Here is a 22,979-nt window from a genome sequence, read left to right as displayed (position 1 = left end):
CACTCCACTAAATTTACCAGTGTGTTAACCGATCTGTCAGGTCTCCCCTCTCAGAGTGGTGGAGACAGACAGTGTATTTCCTCGCTGAGTTATTAGAGCTGGGGTGACCTCACCCTTGTTAGGCCTGTCAGCCTTATATTAAACTCCCATCACCCCCTGAGGCCACGTGGAGGGGATCTCTGCACCACTGAAGCAACAAGGTCTTTGACTGTAATCACTGCATGTTAAAAAAAAAAAGCTGAAATGCTGCATGTTTTCTTAATTGCAATCAACAAAATGGTATAAAAACTAAATGTTTCCTGGCCAAGTGTATCTCAAGACTCCTAAATAATTCTGCATTTGTCTGCAATGGAGGAAAGTGTTGTGTTAGCCAAGTTTACATCACAAACTAACTCTCCTCGGCCAGCTATGATGTAGAGGTAGGAGCAAACACTGTATGTACACTCTGATGTTTTATCTGAGCTCTTTGTGCCTAACATAGATCTGCTACCTTCAGTAGAGCTTGAATCTCCTCCAAAGTTACTTGAAGTTGTGTTTTTTTTTGTGTGACCACTGGTGAAAGCCATTAAGGATGCGGTGATAAATGAAAATTTGACCCTCTTGACGGCCCATTTCTTTTCCCAGATTCTCAAACATGCTGTTTTTTCCACACCTGAAGCATTAGTTTCAGTGGTTTTGATTACAAAGGTTGTGCATTTCAAGAAAACTAACTCTTTGACGGTCACTGTCAATTATTTGAAGACAATTTAAAGATTCTGAATGAGGGACCAAGATGTACATCTAGGTTTTTTGCTTGATGCTAACACATAATGGAAACTGCCATGAATGGGCAAAAAGATTTAGTTTTGTTTGGTGCTAATTTTAACTCACAAAACTATTGATTTTCCTTGACTTTACAAAGTTAAATAGATCATTTAACTGATTAATTACAAAAAAAATCTGTCAATTTGTTTATCCATCCCTTCCTTCCACTTATCTGGGGTTGGTTCACGACAACAACAGGCAAAGAAAGTAAAACCAGGCATCCCTTTCCTCAGAGACATTTTCCAGATCCTCCAAGGGGTTCAGAGATGTTCCAAACCCAAATGGGATAAATAATTCCTCTCCGTCCAAGACAGTCTGGCAACAAATCATGCATCTCTCATGGCTACCCTCACAGACCATTCTTTTGAAACGCCATCTATGTCAAAACTGAAGTGCCATAATTTTCCAATAAAATGTATTTCAAGTTTTAGATTGAAAAAAAAGCTATGTTAGCTCTAGCTAGAGATAACATAGCTACGCTAGCTGTGTAAGTAATGTTTTCACATAAGCTAATGTGATTAGGTTAGCTTTAGCAATGTGTGCTTTAGCAAACTTAGCTAAAGCTAACGTAGCTATTTAGCTTACTTAGCTACTTTGTGAGCTTAGCTTTTGCTACGTTAACTTTAGGTATCCCAGCCCTTACCTTAACCCATACCCTAACCCTTAATGAAAGTTTAATCCAATTTTATTTTGAAAATTTTAGAGTGTATTGATACAGGTGTCTCAATACAAACAATGTTCCTCAAAAGGGGCCATCAGAGTTCAGCCAGACTCCTCTCGCAAGGTCTGCCCTTGGGTCTCCACTGAGTTGCACTAGCCTGAAAGACCTCCACACAGAGGTGACCAGGAGGCATCCTGACCAGATGCCTGAGCCACTTCAACTGACTCCTTTTAATGCAGGATGGTGGCTGTAGCCCACCAACTGGGCCCTCTTTTAAATTGAGATACTAGTTGCATGAAATGTTCAATTTTTTTTTTTTCTTTTAGCAATTGATGTCTGTTTAAGTATTTGAAAATCATTTTTCATCTCGAGTAGTGTATTATTAGCCAGCTAAGCAGTTAGATTCTGGTCCCTTTGTAATCAGCACCAAAATTACTGGTCAGTAAAGGTTATTGTTATTCAGTAGCAGCCACCTTCCACTATTAACCCTGTGGCTATTTATTAATAACTACTGCGATGCAGCCAACATATTCTATAACCCAATGTAAACAATGGTGAACTAATAGCAGTGATAGCATCTTTTAGAAAATGCAATTTAGCACTATTTTGATCTAGAAAGTGGGAATAAAGTTGTCTAGATGCTGTGTCAGGTTATACTCACATATAATCAATTTTCAGCTCAGGAATGTGGACATTAACCTGCAAAGATGCTTGAGGGCCAACAGTGCTAAAGTTTCTAACATTAATCACATTTTGTAAACCAACTTTGCACTGTTTTGGTGTGAAATTTTGTTTACTGTAGACTATAGTTGTCTTAACGCAACTAGATGTGAAATGATTTACCTAGGAATCTCCATATTAATTACCTTAGTTGAAAAGTTTCATGGGGTGCATTTGTCTATGACCAGTCATGTTTTTGAGGTATTTGATGAAGGCATAAGATCTTACCTTACTGTAAAGTTGTGGTGAAGAGCTTTTGATTTACAGGTTGATCTATGTTCCAACCCTCATAAATGGTCACGAGATTCTGGGTAGTGACTAAAAGAATGAGATCGTGGCTTGAAATGAGATTCCTCAGGAGGGTGCCTGCAGGCCCATGGGCTCAGCTTTAGAGATAGGGTAATGTGCTTGGACTTCCAGAGGGATCTCGAAGCAGAGCTGCTGCTCCTTCACATCCAAAGGAGCCAGTTGAGGTGGTTCAGGTATGACATCATGATGCCTCCTCCACCTGGCAGCACCTTGGAAATCCTCAGGAGGAGCTAAAAAATGTTGATGGGGAGAGAGATGTCTGGGTTGACTTACTTCACCTGCTGCCACCACGACCTGACCTCAGATAAGCAGAAGAAGATAGATGGATGGATGGATGGATAAAATCTGAATGTTTTGTGTATATTACAGCAAAAAACCCTCAAATTTATTTATAACTCTAAAAGGGACAGTGTGTTTGCAATTTATGATGCATGTCCAAAGTCCTAAGGTGATGAAATCTGATATTCTCCATGTTAGCTTTGTACTTCTAAGCTTCTTTCGTTGTCAGATATGTATAAACATAACTCTATTAGCTTCTTTGTCTATGCATGAACATGAAAGTGTTTTTGTCTGATTGTTATCAAATCTATGGACAGAACAGTCCGTGCTTTGCCTCATTACCTCTGTGTCTGGAAGAGATGAATCAGCAGATCTACCAGGAGTCCTTGAAAGAATGGGCGCCTGTTTTCTCATTTAATTTTATTTATTTATACCCAGCTGATGATAATCTTGTGGCATAAACTGCTTCCATCTTAAATTTTGGGAAAATGTTTTGTTCTCAGCCTCTTGCAGATCCATCAGTGAACACAAAAAGCTATTTTTTAAACACATCTGTCCCGAGGCTTTTCACATTAGCTACATTGGCCTTGTAAATTTATGAGTGACAGACTGTGCCTGCCGACAGGCCTTACTTGTGGCCCTGCTGATGTGTGAACACTGTAAAAGTAATGTATTTTTCAGAAACTTTATAATGGGAATAAAGTTGAATATCAGAATATTACACTTGCAGAACAGCCATTGTTCTGTGCAGACACAAAGGAGCTGTAAAGCTACAGAAAATCTCACAGACACACATAGACTCTGCTAAAGCAATCAGGACCACTCACTAACACAGTGAGCCCTTCCAACATATTTGCCTTTTCATGCTCTTTCCAGCATATTCTTGTATTAAATTCCCCAGACTACAGTGTATAAGCAGTAAAACATCTCTGTATAGTAACCAGTGATATCAGTTAACATTGGAAACCCCCCCGCTGGTGTTAGGATATGAGCGATAGGGATGAGGATTTTTTTTTATGTCTGTCGTAATTGAGTGTCTGATGCATTAAAAACCATTACTCCCAGGGCTCAAGTTTGGCAGCTTGTTATGTGTCCATGGAAACACTTTACAATCGTCTCCAAAATGGGAAACGATGAAGCAAAGTAGGACTGATGGAGCAAGCTCTGTGTGTAAATTATGAAGCTTTACATACTGGCTACCTCAGATTCAGACACTCAATCACATCTGTTTGACTTTTTAACATCTGCATGTACATTATATAGACAAAAGTATTTGGCCAAACCTGTGAATTATTGAATTTAGGTTTTTCAATCAGACCCCTTTCCACAGATTTAAAAAATAAAGCACCTAGCCATGCTGTCTCCATTTTCACACATTTGTGATACAAAATGGGTCGTTCTGAAGAGCTCTGTAACTTCAAAGGTATTGTGAAAGGATGGCACCTTAGCAATCAGATGGTTTGTTTCATCCCTGCTGGATATTTCAGAGTCAACTGTTAGTAATATTAATAATTGGGAGCATTTAGGAACAACAGCAACTCAGCCACAAAGCAGAAGACCATGTAAAGTCACAGAGCAGGGTCAAAAACTGATAGAGAACAGCTAAAGAGTTCTGAACATCCACTGTCATTAAAAACTGTGTGGCGAGAGCTTCATAGAGTGGGTTTGCATGTCTGAACAGCTGCACGCAGGCCTCACATCACCAAGTCCAATGCCAAGCATTGGATGGGAAGGTGTAGAGCACACCAACACTGGACTGTGGAGCAGTGGAAATGTGTTCTGTGGAGTGATGAATCCCACCTCTCTGTTCGGCTGCCAGTCCAGGTTTGGTAGATGCTGGGGGAACATTACCTGCCTGCATTATGCCAACTGTGAAGTTTGGTGGGAAAGGATAAAGGTATAGGGCTGTTTTTCAGGATTTGTGGGAGGCCCCTTATCCCCAGTGAAGGGCAATCTTAATGCTTCAGCATACCAAGACATTTTTCTTAAGTCTGGGAGCAAAGCGACTGGAGCCCATGATGGTCAAGCGGGCAGGTGGGACTGTAAGGTGGAGAGAGGAAGAGGACCTGAGAGTGCGAGGGGGTGCTGATGTGATGGAGGTCAGAAAGGTATGGAGGGGCGAGGTTATGGGTGGCTTTGAAGGTCAGGAGCAAAATCTTAAAGTTGATGCGGTAGCTGACCAGGATCCAGTGTAGCTGCTGAAGAACTGAAGTGACGTGACTGCTGGATGGGGTTCTGGAAATAATGCAGGTAGCAGAATTTTGGACTAACTGAAGTTTGTGGAGGGACTTCTGGGGAGACCAAAGAGGAGGGAGTTGCAATAGTCAATCCTGGAAGTGACCAGTGAATGAACTAAAATAGCAGCAGAGGTTGGAGTGAGGGAAGAGCGAAGGCAATTTATATTACGGAGATGGAAGTAAGCAGGCCTGGTAACATTACTGATGTGAGGTTGGAAAGAGAGTGTATTGTCGAGGATGACACCCAGACTCTTAACCTGAAGGAAGGGAGAAACTGTGGAACGACCAATTGTGAAGGAAAAACTGTCAGATTTGGTTAAAGTGGATTTAGTGCCAATAAGACGAACTTTGGTTTTGAGTTTTAGAAAGTTGGAGGAGAACCAGGATTTGATTTCCTGTAGGCATTCACAAATTTCAACAGAAAGCCTTCCAAGAGGAATGATTGGTGTTATAGCTATAAATTGGGGACAAACTCCTATTAAAGTACATGTATTTGATTGCAGTATCATTACAGTCCATGTTGGTGTAATGGTAAGGTGGCTGAATACTTTTGTCCTTATAGTGTATGTTTGACATCACCTGACTCATTAATTCTGATGTGCTTTAAAATTATACCGTCTTTTTTTAATTGATGGAGAGAACACTAAAAGCTTTGGAAAGTATTCTTTCATATTTTTAACTTAAGGCTGGTGCAAAAGACAGAGAGAGAGTACTGACTAAATGGTACAGACGCACTGAGAACATAGACCATGTTTGGCCTATGTGCAGGAGTTTCCCTGCACTTTTTGTTAGTTTTGTCAGAAATTACCTAATACTGGGTGCTAAGGATTCTTATTTCTTTTGTTGTGGTGCTAAAAAGGGTACTGATTATGTTTCATTTTCACTGCAATTGTATTCAAGTTGGAAAATGTGGTCTCTCCTCAGTCTGCTAACCCTCTTTTCGAACCTTATTTCTCCCCTGTGACTTTTGTGACTTTGTACTCTTAGTTTTCTACTCTTCTCCATTCATTCATCTTTTGTTCTCCATTCCTCTCCTGCAGTTCTGCACAGGCTCTGTGCCTATCAGATGAACCACGAGCAGTTAAGGAGTATCGGTACCCTGAGAAGCTGCCTGGCGAGCTGTACGACGCAGACACACAGTGTAAATGGCAATTTGGGGAGAAGGCAAAGCTCTGCACCCTGGACTTTAAGAAGGTAAAAAAAACTGATGTTGCATCAATTTTTCTATCCCACAGGCCACCATTCTGTAACTCATCCAGGGGTTTTCTAAGCAAAACCACTAAAACTAAACAGAAAGACACTGAAAGTGGGATCTGGGGAATGAGGCAGAGGAAAAGGAGAATGTAGGACAGAAGAAGGACAGGATTATATTGGTTGGGTTGCATGTCCTCATCTGGCCAAACACACAGACACGCATATGCAGGGATCTAATACACTTTCTCACACACACAAAATAAACATGATAGTTATACTGATGCCTATGAAATACTCACTGGGATGGATGACTAAATATAAAATGGACTGATGCCAATGGGAATCTCTGGTCATGGCTCTCCCATTGCCTCATTATAACTGATAGGAATCTTTGAAACTATTGACATTAGCACAGACACAGTTACATTACCATGTGACCCAGTTCTGGCATTTTAGGCTATTTATTAGTGAAGCAGAGAGAGGCATTGTTCACCTTTGTCAAATCTACTTTGTGGCTTTTTTATTATCATTACCAACCACTAACTGTCAAAAGGTCTTTCTGTTAGGTTTAGCAAAAAACAGTTTTGGTAATGGTTCAACAGCTATGTGGCATAGGACTCACACCCTAGGTTCTCTGAGAAAATGAACAAAAGTAAACAAAAGTACTGAAAATACCCTTAAATTTCAGGATGAGCTACATGTGTGAAAGAAAGGGGTGGGTTTACTAAGGACAACAGATTGAAGTAAGCCAGTGGCTATAATTTTGAATAGTGACTTTAAAGTTCTGTTCAAGTACTGTTCATTGATCTGCTTCCCCTTTCAGAGAAGCATTATCTATATCATTATTATTATTTTAACAAAACTTAAGTTGGAGTGAGATGAACTGTGAGCAAAGCAGAAAATTTTCAGGAAAATTAACTGCAAGTAAGCAGGCAGAAGCAAGCTTAAATTAATTTTTAAATATTGACATATTGGATATCTGCAATAATCCAATACTGTGCATCCCTCCTTTCAATGCTGGTGACAGGGTTTGTGTCTTCAGAGTGTTGCAGGAAGCAGCAGTGACCTATGTAGTTCTTTCAGGCTTCTCTGTTCATCAACATATTAGGAAAGCTATGGTGGCTGGTAAGGGAAAACGGCCTGCAAAAGCCAGAGGCATTCCAAATTAAACAAAACAGCTTCAATAAGAGGAACGCCTCAACTCTTCAATGAGAGGAACGCCTCAACTTTAGATATGCAATCAAAAGACTGAACGGACTTCAAAAAGAGAAACGCGGTGCACCTGAAAAAACACTTTCCAAGAATCAAAAACAACTTCATGAATGGCAAATGCGCTTCTAATACAGAAACTATTTCACACTAACAGCGATCCCAATCCTGCAAAAGCCATTTGCCCTTACTGGCCACCGTAGAAAGTGAATGATAGATTATGTGAAAAGTCCATTCAGCAACGTTAACATCAGCGCAGGTTTGACATTAGCTGTCACACACCAGTGATGTCAAACAAACACATTTTTCATCCCATTATTAGTCATTAACACTTTTTTCTTTTTACTGTGTATACATGCAATTACACATAGTATTGATACGAAGGCAAAACTACCATCATAACATCAGACACTCGATTGCCTCAACCCTCATTTCCACTTTTTATGTAACTGCTGTTTCAGACAGGCAAGTCAGGAAGATGTCAGGGGCAGCCTGCTGTAAGATTTTCCAGAAATTTGAGGAATGGGTGTGTGGAAATAGCTAATGCCTTATTTTTGCACCAACAGCTGTTTCCCTGAGCCACTAATATTGGCAAATGAGTTAACAGAGAATCAGTACTGGACTTCTTTGAAATAAGGACAGGCTGGAGAATGTATTTCTTCTTGCATTTCAGTGCAAGAGAGACTTAAATATGAGTGAAATTTTCTTTACTGTACTTGAAAAATTTAGATAAAAGAGAAAACTGCTGTGTCTTTGGTAACTAGAGTCCATCATGCTGTATTCATGTGCTTCAAGAGGTAGTGAGGCCAACAGTGGACACTGGTGGTGGTGGTGATGATGGATGCAGGGTAAGACAAGGTGACAGCACTGAAAAACTTTGGTGGAGGAGATTGAGGGATGCAGTGTGAGATGAACAGAGGACTAGACCAGATCCTGGTCATTTAGAATGGAGGTAGCTGAGGTGGAGGAGGGTTGCAGCATTCCGCTCAATTGACAGACTGACTGCAGAAGAGAGGAGAAGATATTTTACAATATGACCGCAGCAGGATAATTAGTCGATCAAGTTTATGGCAGAATCTGATAAATGTAGTACTTAAGACAGTAAACTGTAATAATCAGCTGATCACTATAGCAGGAAGTGAAATGGAACAGAGGAGACGGAAAGAAATGAACAAGTTGCAACTTTAACAAATGAATCAGTATAAAACTATCTTGATACTCAAAAAGGTCTATAAATAATCATCAATGTCTCCTAATTTGCTAAATAACACAGTTAAGGTTGAATTCAGAACCAGGAAAAGTGGGAATCTATCTCAGTATCCAGATTCCTAGGACTCCATTGGCATTAGACCCATTGTATAGCCATTCATGTAGCCTGATTTAAATTATATAGTTGATTTAAAGGGTGGGACATTTGATGAAATGCTCATCAGCTTTAAAGCTGATAGCTCAGGACTTTATTGTGTGGATTTCTAGTTGTATTAGGCCACTAGGGATTTAAACGTATTTGTTAATTCAACTATATTATTTCATTTACTTGCATAGAGAGATGAGCTAGGTATAGGAGATTTGGGTAGTTTGTATGGTGCAATAATGAACAGTTATTAAATGCCAAGACCTTCACACATTTTGCATGATTTGCATAGGCAGAGATGGGAAAGATGCCTAAAATGATTATCTGGTTTTGAACAGAATATCATCACATGGAATCCTCCTCAACCTTTTCCATTAAACATCGAAAAGCTTTCATGCATTATTTCAGCAAGAAGATATTTGAAAATTGCTCCCTTGTGATTTAGCTTTTGGTCTTTAACTCCCCTTTCTCATGCACCTGGTAGCAGCAAGGTGCACAGGACTCTAAAAAATCCCAGAGCAGCCGTCACGCTCACCATCTTTCCAGACACTTGTTGCTCATAAAGAACACTTCAAGAATCAGCCTCAGTGGTGTGATCCATCTTGTAATGAATTCATATTTCACAGAATGTTTTTTTGGCAGCTGTTGTCAAGATAAGGTGGAGCTTTAGAAGCAAAATGATACTCTCTGTGTGGTGTGTGGTTAGAGCTGGAATACACGAGCAAAAAGATATATTTGTGTGGCGTTTTCCCCACTCCTGTCTTCAACTTAGTCTCTATCTCACTCTGTCCATCAAATCTCTGAGTTTTTTCCTTCCATCACTCACTTTCTCTTTTCCTTTCCTCACTTAGTCTCTCACTAACATTTTTACTGCTAGAAAAAGACCTGAGCAAGCAAAACAGCTGGACAAATAGGCCTTGGGATGGATTCCATGGTGGCTCTTGGCAGGCAGAAGCTGAGGCCGAGGTGCCTGTCAGCATCTGCACCGCATTGTCAAAATCTGAAATACTCATTCAGATAGTAATAGAGTGGACATGTTAGAAAGCAGCCGGCAGTGTTTCTCAGACAATGTGCTCCCATCTGAATATTTTAGACCAACGCCGAGAAACACAGCCATGACATCATGAAGGTTTGGTTATACAGTTATGCACTTCTGATGTGAATAATTGCAAAGCATTATCTGTTTATTTTAATCACTTTATCCTGTGTGTTTCCCTTATTATTGTAATGTCAGGCAAAGGAAGTGCTGGAAAATGATTGCAACTGCTGTCATTTTATTCATCTGTCATCATATTACAGCAATGGGTGTGCATTTTTATGTTCATTCATGCATTTCATTGCCTCTGGGATAATGTCTTGGACCAAATTGCATGTTTTATTTCATCCTTTTTTTTCCAAAAATATAGTTATCCTAGCTACTGAAGCATAAATATTTGGTAGATACATCAGCGCTGCAAAGTGATTGCTTGCCAAAAGATCGTTAGTCAGACGATCTCTATTTCAACACGTTTCCATCAACATGTTTTAAACCCTCTCTTGTGGCCGATTATCATTGTAGGCATAATTTATCATCTGAACAATTGCTTGCTTTGTTTACAGCTGTTGAAAGATGGAAACTGAACATCCTGCTTCTGAAATTTGGAGCAGAAAGAAACATGTTTAGAATTACAGACTGTATAAAACATTGAAGAAGTCTCAGTGATTTCACCCATTGATTTAGGAATTTTTGAAGGCAATCAATAACAGTCACTATGGTAGCAATACTGTCTTAGACTAACTCTTGGTGTATTACCACCTTTCAGTCTCGTTTGGTTCAATAAAGTTTGGCACAGTTTGGTATAGTAAACCGTAAGCTGTCTTGCATTTCCACAGCCAGTGTCCGTCCAGCCTGGCTAATAGTGATAGAAATTCTGGCTTTTTTAGAGACTAGAACATTTTGACTCAGCTCAGTAAAAATAGACTACCCTTCTGCTCCCAAATGGCTCTTTATTCCAAGACAGTGTGGCTACAGCTTGTTCATTTCTGACAACCAGTCTCACGACTGTTCATCTAAGACCCCACATATCTCAAAATGGAAATACACGCTAAAACTTTCAAAATAAAATCAGATTAAACCTTTGTTTAGGGTTAGGGTAAGGGTTAAGGTAAGAGTAAGGATACAAAATGTTGAAAGTAAAAATCCTGATCCACAACACTTATTTACAAAACATTTAATAAAGCTGAGAAAACAGTCTGGTTACAGAAAAAAAATAATAATAATCCTCAATGAAAACATTCTAATGCAGCAAGCATAAATTGCTCCATTATCTGCATAAGCTATGAGATAATGGAGCTAAGTAGTTAAATCTAAGCTCAAAAGCAGCTACATAAGATACGCATCTAAGTTATCTGCATAGTTAGCTTTAGCTACATCTGTTAAAGCTGAGTTTGCTAAAGCTAACTTAGCTAGCAAAACTGCATAACTGCATAGCTAATGTAGCAAAAGCCAAGTTCACAAAACAGCTATATAAGATACATAGGTATGTTATCTAGCTACGTAGCAACACTCATGCTCATGCTGCGAAAGCTTACTTTGCTATAGATAATGGAGCTACGGAGCAAACATAGCTATTATTATTATAACTGGGGTCACATGGGAAGTGAAGTTTCTTTTAACCAATAAACTGACTTTACTGAAGCTTGCTCCACTATTTAGGGTTGGATAGATTTGCTTGGAACCCCAACACAAGGGAGCTTAAAAAAAAAAAAAAAAAAAAGTGGGATGGTATGGATTGATAATGTTGGTACCTTTTCTGACTTTCGTCAGTGGAAATGCAAATAATCACATGCCCTACTCAGCCAAACAGAACCAGATCACTTGCTGGAAACACAGCTTTTGAGTCTACCTAGAAAAAAAATCAAAAGATAGATCTAGGGAGGGCTTTAAGCTTCCTGGCAAACAGCTATAACACACCCAAGTGCCAGTCAGATCAGCCACACCCCTAACTATGCAGGACTCTTAGTCTTAATTTAACCAGAATGGAGGGGCTTCTATGTACTGGTCAGTTCAGTGTTGTAGTTCAGTGTTTGCCAATAAAGAAATGAGCCATTCAGTCCAAAACTATTGTTGGAACCGATGTGTATGGGATTTTTTTGGCTTGTGCTGACAGCCTCAAGTGGACACATAAGGCAGAGGTTGCCATTTTGTTTGCAAATGTAACAGCTTGTTTTTTTCTCTGTCTTGTTTTTCCAGGATATCTGCAAGGCTCTGTGGTGCCACCGTGTTGGAAGAAAGTGCGAGACCAAGTTCATGCCAGCTGCTGAAGGCTCTGCCTGCGGACCTGATATGGTGACTTAACATGTGCTGTCATGTGTGTTTGTGTGGGTATGAGATGGAGGGAGTTAGGTGATACTATCAGGAGCTTTGTCACATTTTTTATCCTCTGCCTTTGAGGCAACTCAAGTAGTCATACCAAACATGTTTCCAAAAGCTAGCAGGGACATGCTAGCTCTCTTTGGGATGTCATTAATCTTGTTTGGGGCTGAAAAAGGGAAAAAGGATCTCCACCTTTGATACGGTGGAATTATACCATCACTATGATTGAATTTGTTTTTGTGAAAAGAGCAAAATTGATTTTACAGTTGATTCTCCTTTGAGATATCTGTGTGCTGTTTAGTTAAATGTGGACAGCATGTGTTTTATTTTAATGCTGGTTGCCAGCAAACAGCTCCTTGGCAACATTTAACCAAATAAAACACAAATGAAAGACACCAAACAAGAGCCGTTTTTACAAACAGTTCTTTGCAGCTTCGGTGAAAATGTCCCCTACAGCAGACCGGCAAAATTCATACAAGAACATTGGAAGTGGCAGCTCTCAGATGCAGCACTAGACAGACGAAGTCAGTCAATTCAGAGTAGATTTCCCCTTTAAGGCTTCAGTTAGTGAGCTGGTTTTGTTTTCAAAGTGCTGCTGAGTATTATAAACCATGTGACATTTAGTTCAAGAGATTCCTCCTCATCCAGGGGTTACCACAGACCTCTGAGTGAGTGAATGCTCAACAAAACTGTTGAACAGGCCAAATTGATGGTTATATAATTACAAACGTGACATTTATTTGGTGTTTTAGGGTAATTTAATCCCCTTTCTTCTTTCTAGTACGGTCATTTTATAACAAAAGGCCTTGAACTGAGAGGCGCTGCACTTTTGTCAGCATCCCTTTGCACACTAAAGTCCCAAAGCAGGGCAATAAATCATAATGTTAGAGAGAAGTTTGGACTGACTGTATAACATTTTAAATTTCAGTTCATTTGAGTTCAGTGTCAGTAAAAGCTCTTTTTTTAAGGTAAAACTCTTTCTCTTCATTGGTGTACCTCAGGGAGCAGCTGCAATTGGTTTGTTGCTGACATGGCAAAAAAAAAAAAAAAAAAAGCCATTGGAGTTTGAGCCAAAAAGCAATCTGCGCTCTTTATTTATACTTTGTTTCTTTCACGTTCCTCTTTCAAGATGATTCTCCCCCAAGGCTCGGTCTCCTCTCACCCTCACTCCCCCAACAGCCCCTCGTGCACGTTTGCCTCTCAGTATACTGGACTTGCTGGTTTAATCCCGCCCTCTGCCTCCACGGGACAATTAAGTGAATGCAAACAATGACAGACCCACTGAGGAATCCGTGGCACTCAGCCGCAGGGGGAAAAACTGAGAGGAAATCAGCTGTTCTAGCTCTTTGTCAAGGACCACAAGATTAGTTACATGGGTGTGTGCATCTGTGTGTTCTAGTTGTCTTCGGCCTCATGTGCAGGCATGAATACACAGTAAGGACAGGAACAGCTGAATATATGTGGAATATGCCATCAATGCTAATGCATGACAGTGTGTGCTGGCGCGAGGTTCCTGAGATCACTGCAGGGCGAGCAGTGGAGCATATTGTGACTGATGTCATCTTGGCATGTACAAATCCAGTTCAATCCTGCGCCAGTAAAGAGCTTGTGACATAATGTTGCTTTAAGTGAGTCTAGATTTCATTTGTGTTCTCCTGTTACTTTCAGGAGTTTTGAGCAAAACACGTGACATGTTGGTCACTAAATGACTTAGCCTTTTTTTGTCTGCATACACAGTCAACAATGAGATGGAGGTGTGTGAGGATTGTGCGTCCTGAAGTACCTCCATCATCACATGCAGTAAACAGCAAGTTATTCGAATAAACTATATTTGAATGAGTTGACATTCAGTTTAAAATCTCTGCCTTGCCTGGTGGGAAACATTTGGTGATGGTCATGGGTGAGAAACCAAGTCTACCACAAAGAAGCTCCTCTCTGAAACAAAGCAGCTGCTGTCTTCATGTGTGTGGCTCCCTGCAGAACACCAATAAAAGTTTTCAGTGGCCCTAGTGTGGTGGAAAACTGCCTTTGGGTGAAAATTTCAAAAATATGGATGCCATAATGTGCCAATCTAATTCCTTCAAAAATGTGTTTTTTTAAACCAGTGCAAGGATAGTCAGCTAAATATTTTTATGGTCATATTTGTGTGATATTATGCATTAGAATGATTCAAATTAGCTCACAATAAAATCCAAAAGACACAATCTGTTGTTGAAAATCTATCAAAGGAAGAAACATGTCAACAGTCTGCCTGTTTGATGTTTTTAGAAAGTGACAGTTATTGTTTCAGTTGTCCTTTAATGTAGTCTTAAATTTATTTCAGCGATTCTATTGGCGGTGTTTCTATGTTTTATAGTTTTAAAGTACATGTACCCCAACCTATTAGAAAGATTTACTCCTAAGATGATCCTCCACCTAAAACAGAAGGTTAAAAGCAGAAACAAGCACTGTAGCTTAATGCAAACACATGTTTTATGTAATCTATATCCATCCATCCATTTTCTATACCGCTGATCCCATTTAGGGTCACAGGGAGAGGCCTCATGAGAGGCGAGTACACCCGGGACTGGTCACCAGTCAATCGCAGGGCTGACATATAGAGGCAGACAACCAGGCACGCTTGCATTCACACCTATGGCTAATTTAGAGTAATCAGTTTACCTAAGGAGCGTGTTTTTGGTGGTGGGAGGAAGCCGGAGTACCCGGAGAGAACCCACGCGTGCACAGGGAGAACATGCAAACTCCGCACAGGAAGGCCCTGACCGGGAAGTAAACCAGGGACCTTCTTGCTGTGAGGCAACGGTGCTAATGAAGAGGCAAATGTAATTTTTACAAGTGGAAGCTTGCAATGCAGTGTACAAAAAGATCCTTGGGACCTTTTCTCCATATTTGGTTTAGTTGTTTTTGCTGATGACAGCACAAGGTAGAGATGATCCGAAGAGCAACACAACAAGAGTTACATAGATTTTAAGGAATGTAACCAGGACTGCACTGTGAGCTTTTCTATGGACATTAAGCCTAAAAACTGTACCCAACAGACTTCTCCTATGGTGTGGCAGACAGTTGTCATAAAGAAAAAGAAGTCAACGATAGAGTCTGTGTATTTTTTACTTATGTGTGCATGTTATACCTGCTGACATTCCATTTCTCCTGGGTTTCTCTCATGTTTAAACCCCCCCTGTATGAATGTTTTCTTCCTATTGGCTGTGTGAATGCAGAGCTTATATTAGTTGTCTCAAAATAGTTCCCAAGCCCAAGAAGCACCCTGACCCAAACCTCCTGTATTTAGAAATCCAGATGTTGCCAGATTTGGTACAAGCCTGCCTTCCTTGTTTGTTTCCCTTTTGCTCAGTCATTATTCTTGCTCTCTGTCTCTCTCTCTCTATTCCAGTGGTGTCGTAGGGGCCAGTGTGTGAAACAGGGTGATGAGGGCCCAAGGCCACAGCATGGTCAGTGGTCAGAGTGGTCATCCTGGTCTGTCTGCTCACGAAGCTGTGAGAGTGGAGTCACATATCGAGAGAGGCAATGCAACAACCCAAGGTAACAACACACAAAAACAGCTTAGAAATGTAACCGAGCTAGAGGGTATTTGATTTTAACACATGCTATCTGCAATGAGAGTTTTTAAGACACATTTAAAACTTTAAATATTTTCAATTAGGCAATCAGAAAGCTCAAAACGCCTTAAGCTGACCGTTTGTTTTGTCATCATTATGTAACTGAAGAACATTATTTGAACCCTATCCACGATTTTACATTTGTTTTGTCTCTGCTGCAAGTTGCAGCACACAGAAGCATCACTGAGCGACGAGGCTTTGGTGGTCTACACTGTTTGTGATAACTTGACTCAAGGCCAAGAGTATATTAAGACACGTGATTGAAATAGTGAAGAAGGCTCACATGGGTACTTGCTTCATCACTTATCTGTTCACTTAGTCTGCTACTCATCAGTCACTCAGGATTATTTGCACAGCCAGTCGGTATGGGGGCCCTAACACGAATGCCGGGGCCCCTTCTTTATCATGTCATGCCAAGATCCTGACAAGTGGCGGGCTAAATTAGACAGAGAGTGATGAGCAGAAAGAGAGAGAGAGAGCTGTGTACAGATGGTGGTGCTATGAAGAAAAAGACAACTAGAAAGTGGGAAAAGGGGACAGGGGTGGGAGAGATGACAGGGATTTAAAACCAGAAAGATGAAATGAAGACAATCTGAAAGAGAGGTGACACTGTGATTGGAGGGCTTAGATAGGTGGGGTGGTTTAAAGAACATTGCCCTGGGATATACACCTGTGATTGAAGAGACATGTACACTGTCACATCACACATGGTCACATACATACCATACAGTACACTGACTTGTGATCGAATAGTGTTATTTTTTTACAGATATACCAGTTGAACTCAGGTCATATGCAACAAAAGGTTTACTTTATTCTAGTTCTGCCCTTAAAATGCTTCAATTAGCTTTCTGTATTTATGTGTTTCTAATGTAATTTTGCTAACATTGCATTTCATTTATATCTTTTTAATATGTATAATGTTGGCACCAGGAATAATAATCTTGTTTGTGGTGGCTGTTTTGAGTCATGTAGGTAGTATGGAGGAGGGGTTGACTCTGGGACACTAGAGCCCTGCTGAAATGTTTTGAGACTAACTGAATGAAACATTGTCTAATGCAGGTTCCCACTTGACTACTCTGCAGAATCCTGGCCTTCTGCTGTCCATTGGTCTGCATGGTTGACTTGAGGCAGCCAATACTCAAGGCATAATTGGGTTTAGAGATAGCTTCACTGAGTGTTTATCCTTTCAGTGGAGCACAAGCATCTTATGTCTACATCTAATTCAAGGCAAAAAAAATAATTTTGTTTGATGCTAACTATTAGGTTTGCGGTATTATTCAAGAGGTCTAAATATTTTCAATCCTTCTCTGCAGGCCTGCATTTGGAGGGAAGTTCTGTGAGGGTTCCTCAAAGTCATACAAACTGTGCAACACTCAGGATTGCCCCCCCAACACGACTGACTACAGAGCCCAGCAGTGTGCGGAGTTTAACAGCAAACAGTTCAGAGGATGGTTCTACACCTGGAGGCCATACGTGAGAGTGGATGGTATGACAAGCTTTTCCTCTTATTTCAAAACAGATCAAATTAAATTTAAAGAACCATTTTTAATGTCTTTTTAGATGAATAAAACATTTATTCTTGTTGTCTCTGGTCCCTGCGCTTCTGTCCCTCCCAGAACAAGACGTATGTAAGCTGTACTGCTTTGCTGAAGGTTATGATTTCTTCTTCGCCCTGGCGAGCAAAGTGAAGGACGGGACTCTGTGCTCACAGGACAGCTCTAATGTCTGTATTGATGGACTGTGTGAGGTAATACTTTGAAAGTTAGACAGGCATGAGTGTTTAGACTTGTGACTAAATAGTTGAGCTGTAAATTTTCAGAGGATTTCTCTCTAGAAAACATCAATAAATGCCCTCGCCTTGCTGTCACAACTTTTCTCTTTACGTCATAAGAAAGAACATGTCGACTTGTCACCACATAAGTGATTAACGATGGTAGTTTTCAACTGATGTAGCTCATTTAATTGTATGATTGAATGCTGAATTCAATGTATATTAAACTCCAATGATGTTTTTTCCCCTAGAGGGTGGGCTGTGACCGTGTGTTGGGCTCCACAGCTGTGCCAGATGCCTGTGGTGTATGTAAAGGCGACAACTCCACCTGCAAGATCTATAAAGGACAGTACACAAAGCAGCATTATACAAACCGTAAGTTTAGTGACTTTTTTTTTTAGGGGGGGATTTAATTCAAAGTATTTCTATCAGCTTCTAGTCGATTTTCTTATCTTAGGGTGCCATAATACATCGATTCATACTTTATTATTATCATGTGTTACTTGGTTAAAATTTGGACTGTTTTCAGCTTTTGGTGCTTGTTTTAAGTTGTTTACTCTTCTGTCAGAATACTACGGGGTGGTAACTATCCCAGCAGGTGCTCGTAGTATCCGTGTGGTGGAATTGAACACATCCAATTCCTACCTTGCTGTGAGGGACACACAACGCCGCTACCACCTCAATGGACAATGGACGGTGGACTGGCCAGGTAGACACCCAATCGCTGGAGCCATTTTTGAATATAAGAGACCCTACAACAGACCAGAGAGCCTCATATCAACTGGTCCCACCAATGAGACACTCGTCATAGAGGTAAAGTTAAAAAAAGGGGATTTTTTTGTAAGTATTGTTGCAAATACATATTTTTAACATCTTAAAACCTTTTTTCCTCTCATCCCTTTCATATCTATGTTTCAAGCACTTTAAAATCAATTAAATTTAATACCATAACCCTTATGCTTCTTGTTCCTCCTGTAGATCTTGTTGCAGGGCTGGAATCCAGGTGTACGTTGGGAATACACTTTGAGAAAAACAGATGAGCGAAAAAATCATATAAAACACAACTACACATGGGCCATCGTACGCTCCCAATGTTCAGCCACCTGTGCTGGAGGTGAGTGTACAAATGAATAAAATGCAGTGCTAAAAATTGGGGTCAAAATGTGATTGACCTTGATTGAGTTATTTGAACTAAATGAAAAAGGAAGGATCCCTCTCAGATCTTTAATCTGGTGCAGCATCTAAAGCTCAGTCTGACCTCTGTGATCTGTAATGAGGCTTTTAGCTGCAGGTTAAATGGAGAGGGGGAGCGTTCCCATCATTACTGAGGGGACATTAGTGGCTGTTGTTTGGGGACTGCTGGGACCTTTCCTTGTTCTAAGGGACACCTGCTATTACACACAAACACAAGCACAGATAGACTTAAGCAAGCAAGAATAAACATGCACGGCTTTGGCCAGTGGCCTCGTCTTATCAGAGGTCTTGTTTTCAAACTTGCACACACATACATGAAAAGGCTGGTGTAGTGACCTGTAGATGAAGGCATTTGCACGTGCATCTGTGTGTAGTTGTGTTATGTGAACAAAGCCCCCAGTGTAGAGTTCCTATTGATTGACACTGTGGGTTAAAGTTCCCCACCCTGGCCTGCTGCGGTCCAGCCTAACTACCTCCACCTCTTTGTGTCCTGATTGTAGGCCGTGATGGGTTGGGGGTCATTTGCTTTATTAAAGAGTGTGACTGACTAACCAGCCTGAATGAGTTTAAATTGACCATGCCTGAGGCCAAATACCAACCTGGGGATCTGTGAAGATGGGGTTCAAGTTTCACATGAATTAAACACTGTTCTGGATTTGGATTTGTGGACTTATTACCAACAGGAACATCAGGGCAGTTTGTTTATTAACCAATAAGAAGTAAATGAAAAATCTTAACTGTAAAACTGAAAGCAAATTAAAATCAAAACAAAAACCTTCTATTTAGATTTTTTAAGCAACAGAGACAAAATGATTTTAAAAAATGTTATATACAGTATGTATGCTTAACTGTCTAGTAGGTATTTAATCCTCTGAGATCGATGTTGTATACGACAAGAAGAGACACAGGTTAGAAAAAGTTAAGTAACTTTTGAACCATACATTGTAGCGACTTACTTTTTTCCCTCTAGAAGCCTTCCATTTTGCCAGTCCAGCGACACTATTGGTATTTCTTTAAAGCCCTTATGGATGCTTTTCTAGCAAGCCTGAAACTGGGGACTTTCCAGGATGAAATCTACCTCAGTAACTCCAACAATTAATAGTTTTTTATTCATTTTTTCAACTAATTTTTTTGATTGTTGCTGCAAGCAGCTAATGCTGTTCATCATATTGTCTGTTTTGTAACCCACAATGCACTGTGACTGGTACAGTGACAACCAATGGCAGGCTGTTCCTTTGTCCCCTCATACTTTGTCAAACAGTGCATGTATATCCTGGAAGACAGACAGAGGTCCTGAGACGTGGTCCTCCGTGTCACTGTCGACAGGAACTCCTTTGAATAATGGCACAAAAAACATAACACAGAGGCATAAGGTTTTTTTTTTTAATATATGAATATTTTGAAGACTTTTGTCAAAGAATGATTATTTTCATAAAAGCCTAAAACTCTATAATTGTTTACTGTGTCACACATGAAAATCTTTGACTTTTGATTTATGTTTAGGGTTTTCTTAAGTCGCTGCAGTCCCATAACTTTTTCAAATCCAAGTGACATCACTGCAGCACAAATATTCTTAAAAACAAGGTGTTCCTGAAAAAAATGATCAACGCTTGACTGTGCATCACAAGGTTGTTTTACAAGCTTTTTAAGACTGTAAGTCCTGGAGAGACAAAACATGGCTTAGAACTCAGAGGGTTATAGAAGATTTAAGCATGGAAACCAGCAACAGGCTGTTTCCACATCATAAAAAAGTGCCACACATTTACATCTTACAGGTGAGTGAGTGAACACCTGTATGAGCAAACACTTGATTAGAAAAAATTAGCTTGAAATACTTTGATCCAAGCAACAATGGTGTTGAAAGTTTCAACTACCCTTTTTGTTCAGCTGCTTTTTCCAAAGTCATACACTTTTTTGTCCAATAAATTTGTGCCAACTAACAGCTATCACACTCATGTAGCCACCCCTGATGGTCAAGAACGGCTTCGTACAGTTGTATACTATAAAGAAGTTGACAGTCTAGTTTGCTACCTACATGTTTTAGTCAGTTTTATTTATCTAATTATTGTAATAATAGAGGGCTGTTAATTGGATGCAGTAAGTGATGAGGTGACAAGCCCAGGATATACTTTTAAATCAGAGATATTCCTACTGTTTCACCTTTTATTCATGTATGAGTCTGGCTGTGTCATGAGAGTTGTTGTAAATATACCTGCCCATGTTTCTGGAGGATTCCACTGCAGGGCAAAGCAGAAAGCTCAGGACGTATACAACGTCCCACTGCTGGAGTCGTTCTTGAATACAAGAGTAGTTATAATAAATATCAGATCACCACAGACCAAACTTGCTGAATTGAATTTGTTTTTTTAACATTTTCTTCCTATCAGGGCCTTAGCAGTCCCAGTGTTTCAGTTTAATTAGTGATTGTGTTAACTGGTGACAACGTTTGTAGATGTCGTTGTTACAGTCCTAACAGATGTTTCTTGCTTGTTTTTTATTATAATGCCATACTATCCTTATCAGATATGTATTTAATGAGAAAAAAAAACAACTCTACAAACAGCCACAGACACACTTCACCAGACACAAATCCTCTGTTTGCACAGTAACTTGCTGAACTGTGACATTGATCTTGTTTTCATTATTTCAAAAGGTGTAAACACTGACCCATACAACAATTTTTTTTCTCATTCAACCGTATTTGACGGACATGTGTGTTTATTGCATCCAGTTTCTATTAATTTTTGAGGACTGCACAGTCAATGCAGGGGAAACATAGCATCCATGATGCATATGTGTATTCTCAGTTAGTATAAGAGTATAGTATATCTCTGGCCTTAAAAAACACCATCTGATAGAAAACCCAGAGAGGAGCAAATAGCAGATTAATGTTGTGTGATGTTCTGATGTCTCTGTAGGTTACCATAGTCAGTTGTGCTGCACAGTCTTTTCTCTAATGTCAGCTAACTGGCATTAAACTATTCTTTGATGATAAAGAATGTTTTGCCCTTCACTTCCCAAAAAGCAGCATCATTGATCCAAACACACTGAAAATACATAAAACTGTCTTTTGCTTTTGTAAACTTTCACCCTGGTTACAGTTTTAAGTAAATGATTGTCCTCTTCTGTAGATATACCATTATCTTAACATCACCAAAGCCATTTTTGCCCTCCAGGTCTCTATGCCAATTAATGTGAAAGCTGAGAATAATGGATGATGCCCCTCACTGTCTTTTCCATCATAAACCCATCATAAACTTGTGGCTTTGTTTTACTGTTATTATGTAGCAGAAAGATAGGCTGAATGAATCGTAAACCTAAATGAAATGATCCTTCAGTGATGTCCTTGAGATTAATATGTTGATTTATAACTCACACAGGTCACATGAACACCAAGTCAGCATGCTACAAAGACTTGCGAGTGCAGGTGAATACATCCTACTGCAATCCTCGATCGAGACCAGCCACTGGACTGATGCCCTGCAACACCCAACCCTGTCCTGCCAGGTAGGCCTATCGGCTCTCTTTTTTTGTCTGGTTTTCTTGAAATAGAAGTAATTATGCATATACATTAGTAACTATAGGTTTATAATGAAATTAAGGTATTTTTTGTTGCAGTTGGTTTTAAGCCATGAAAAGGTCTTGATTACAATTGAAGATTCTCATCAGCACCACAGCTGATTTTCATGAAATTTGGCACAGACATTGACATCCCTCTCTGGATGAATGCTTGTAACTTTGGAGTGTATACTTCTTTTCTGGTCAAAATTAAAGGCTAAATATTTTTTCTTATAACTAAACACCTACTGAAACACTGACCTTGAATCCCCCTCAGCTGTCCTAAGCAATGTTGAAATTCTTAACTAAACTAAGGCCCTGTTTAGAAAAGAAATATACTGTATTAACATTGATATGTCAACATTGTTATTTTGGCCATGTTTACATGCTGAAAGTAGTATGAAATCCCCAGACCACTGTGCCAAAGAAACAGCCTCACTGAGCCTCAGGCATGGCTGTCAACTGTGGTTGAGCTCTGAGTTTTTCTATCAAGACTCATTCAACTTAAACCTTTTCATGTCAGTGAGAAGTTGTGGCTTCAGACACTTTTGAGTGACCTCATCAATTTATCTGCACTCTTTTAGCATTCTCTCAATCTGGTAATCATTTAAAAAATGTATTTGAATGGTCTAGATATTTCTTGGTCATTTTCTGATAAAAACATGATGGACCATGTAAAACTTCAAGGTACATGAATTGTTCAATTATTTGGCT

General features: G+C 39.8%; 1 protein-coding gene across 1 annotated transcript in view; it reads left to right on the top strand.

Annotated features, from left to right (window-relative positions):
• LOC121514073 (A disintegrin and metalloproteinase with thrombospondin motifs 16) overlaps positions 1-22,979 on the top strand; it is an 88,770-nt gene that overhangs the window by 42,144 nt on the left and 23,647 nt on the right. Inside the window, exons 10-18 of the mRNA XM_041794151.1 lie at positions 6,051-6,204; positions 12,000-12,095; positions 15,514-15,662; positions 17,056-17,228; positions 17,359-17,489; positions 17,765-17,888; positions 18,082-18,326; positions 18,492-18,627; positions 22,088-22,214. Of these exons, the coding sequence (XP_041650085.1) occupies positions 6,051-6,204; positions 12,000-12,095; positions 15,514-15,662; positions 17,056-17,228; positions 17,359-17,489; positions 17,765-17,888; positions 18,082-18,326; positions 18,492-18,627; positions 22,088-22,214 (1,335 nt within the window). The remainder of the gene's footprint in view (positions 1-6,050; positions 6,205-11,999; positions 12,096-15,513; positions 15,663-17,055; positions 17,229-17,358; positions 17,490-17,764; positions 17,889-18,081; positions 18,327-18,491; positions 18,628-22,087; positions 22,215-22,979) is intronic.

The sequence above is a fragment of the Cheilinus undulatus genome, linkage group 8, assembly GCF_018320785.1.
Source record: "Cheilinus undulatus linkage group 8, ASM1832078v1, whole genome shotgun sequence".
NCBI classification, from domain to species: Eukaryota; Metazoa; Chordata; class Actinopteri; order Labriformes; family Labridae; genus Cheilinus; species Cheilinus undulatus.
The sequence above is the reverse complement of the archived record's forward strand: the minus strand, read 5'-3'. Positions and strand labels throughout refer to the sequence as shown.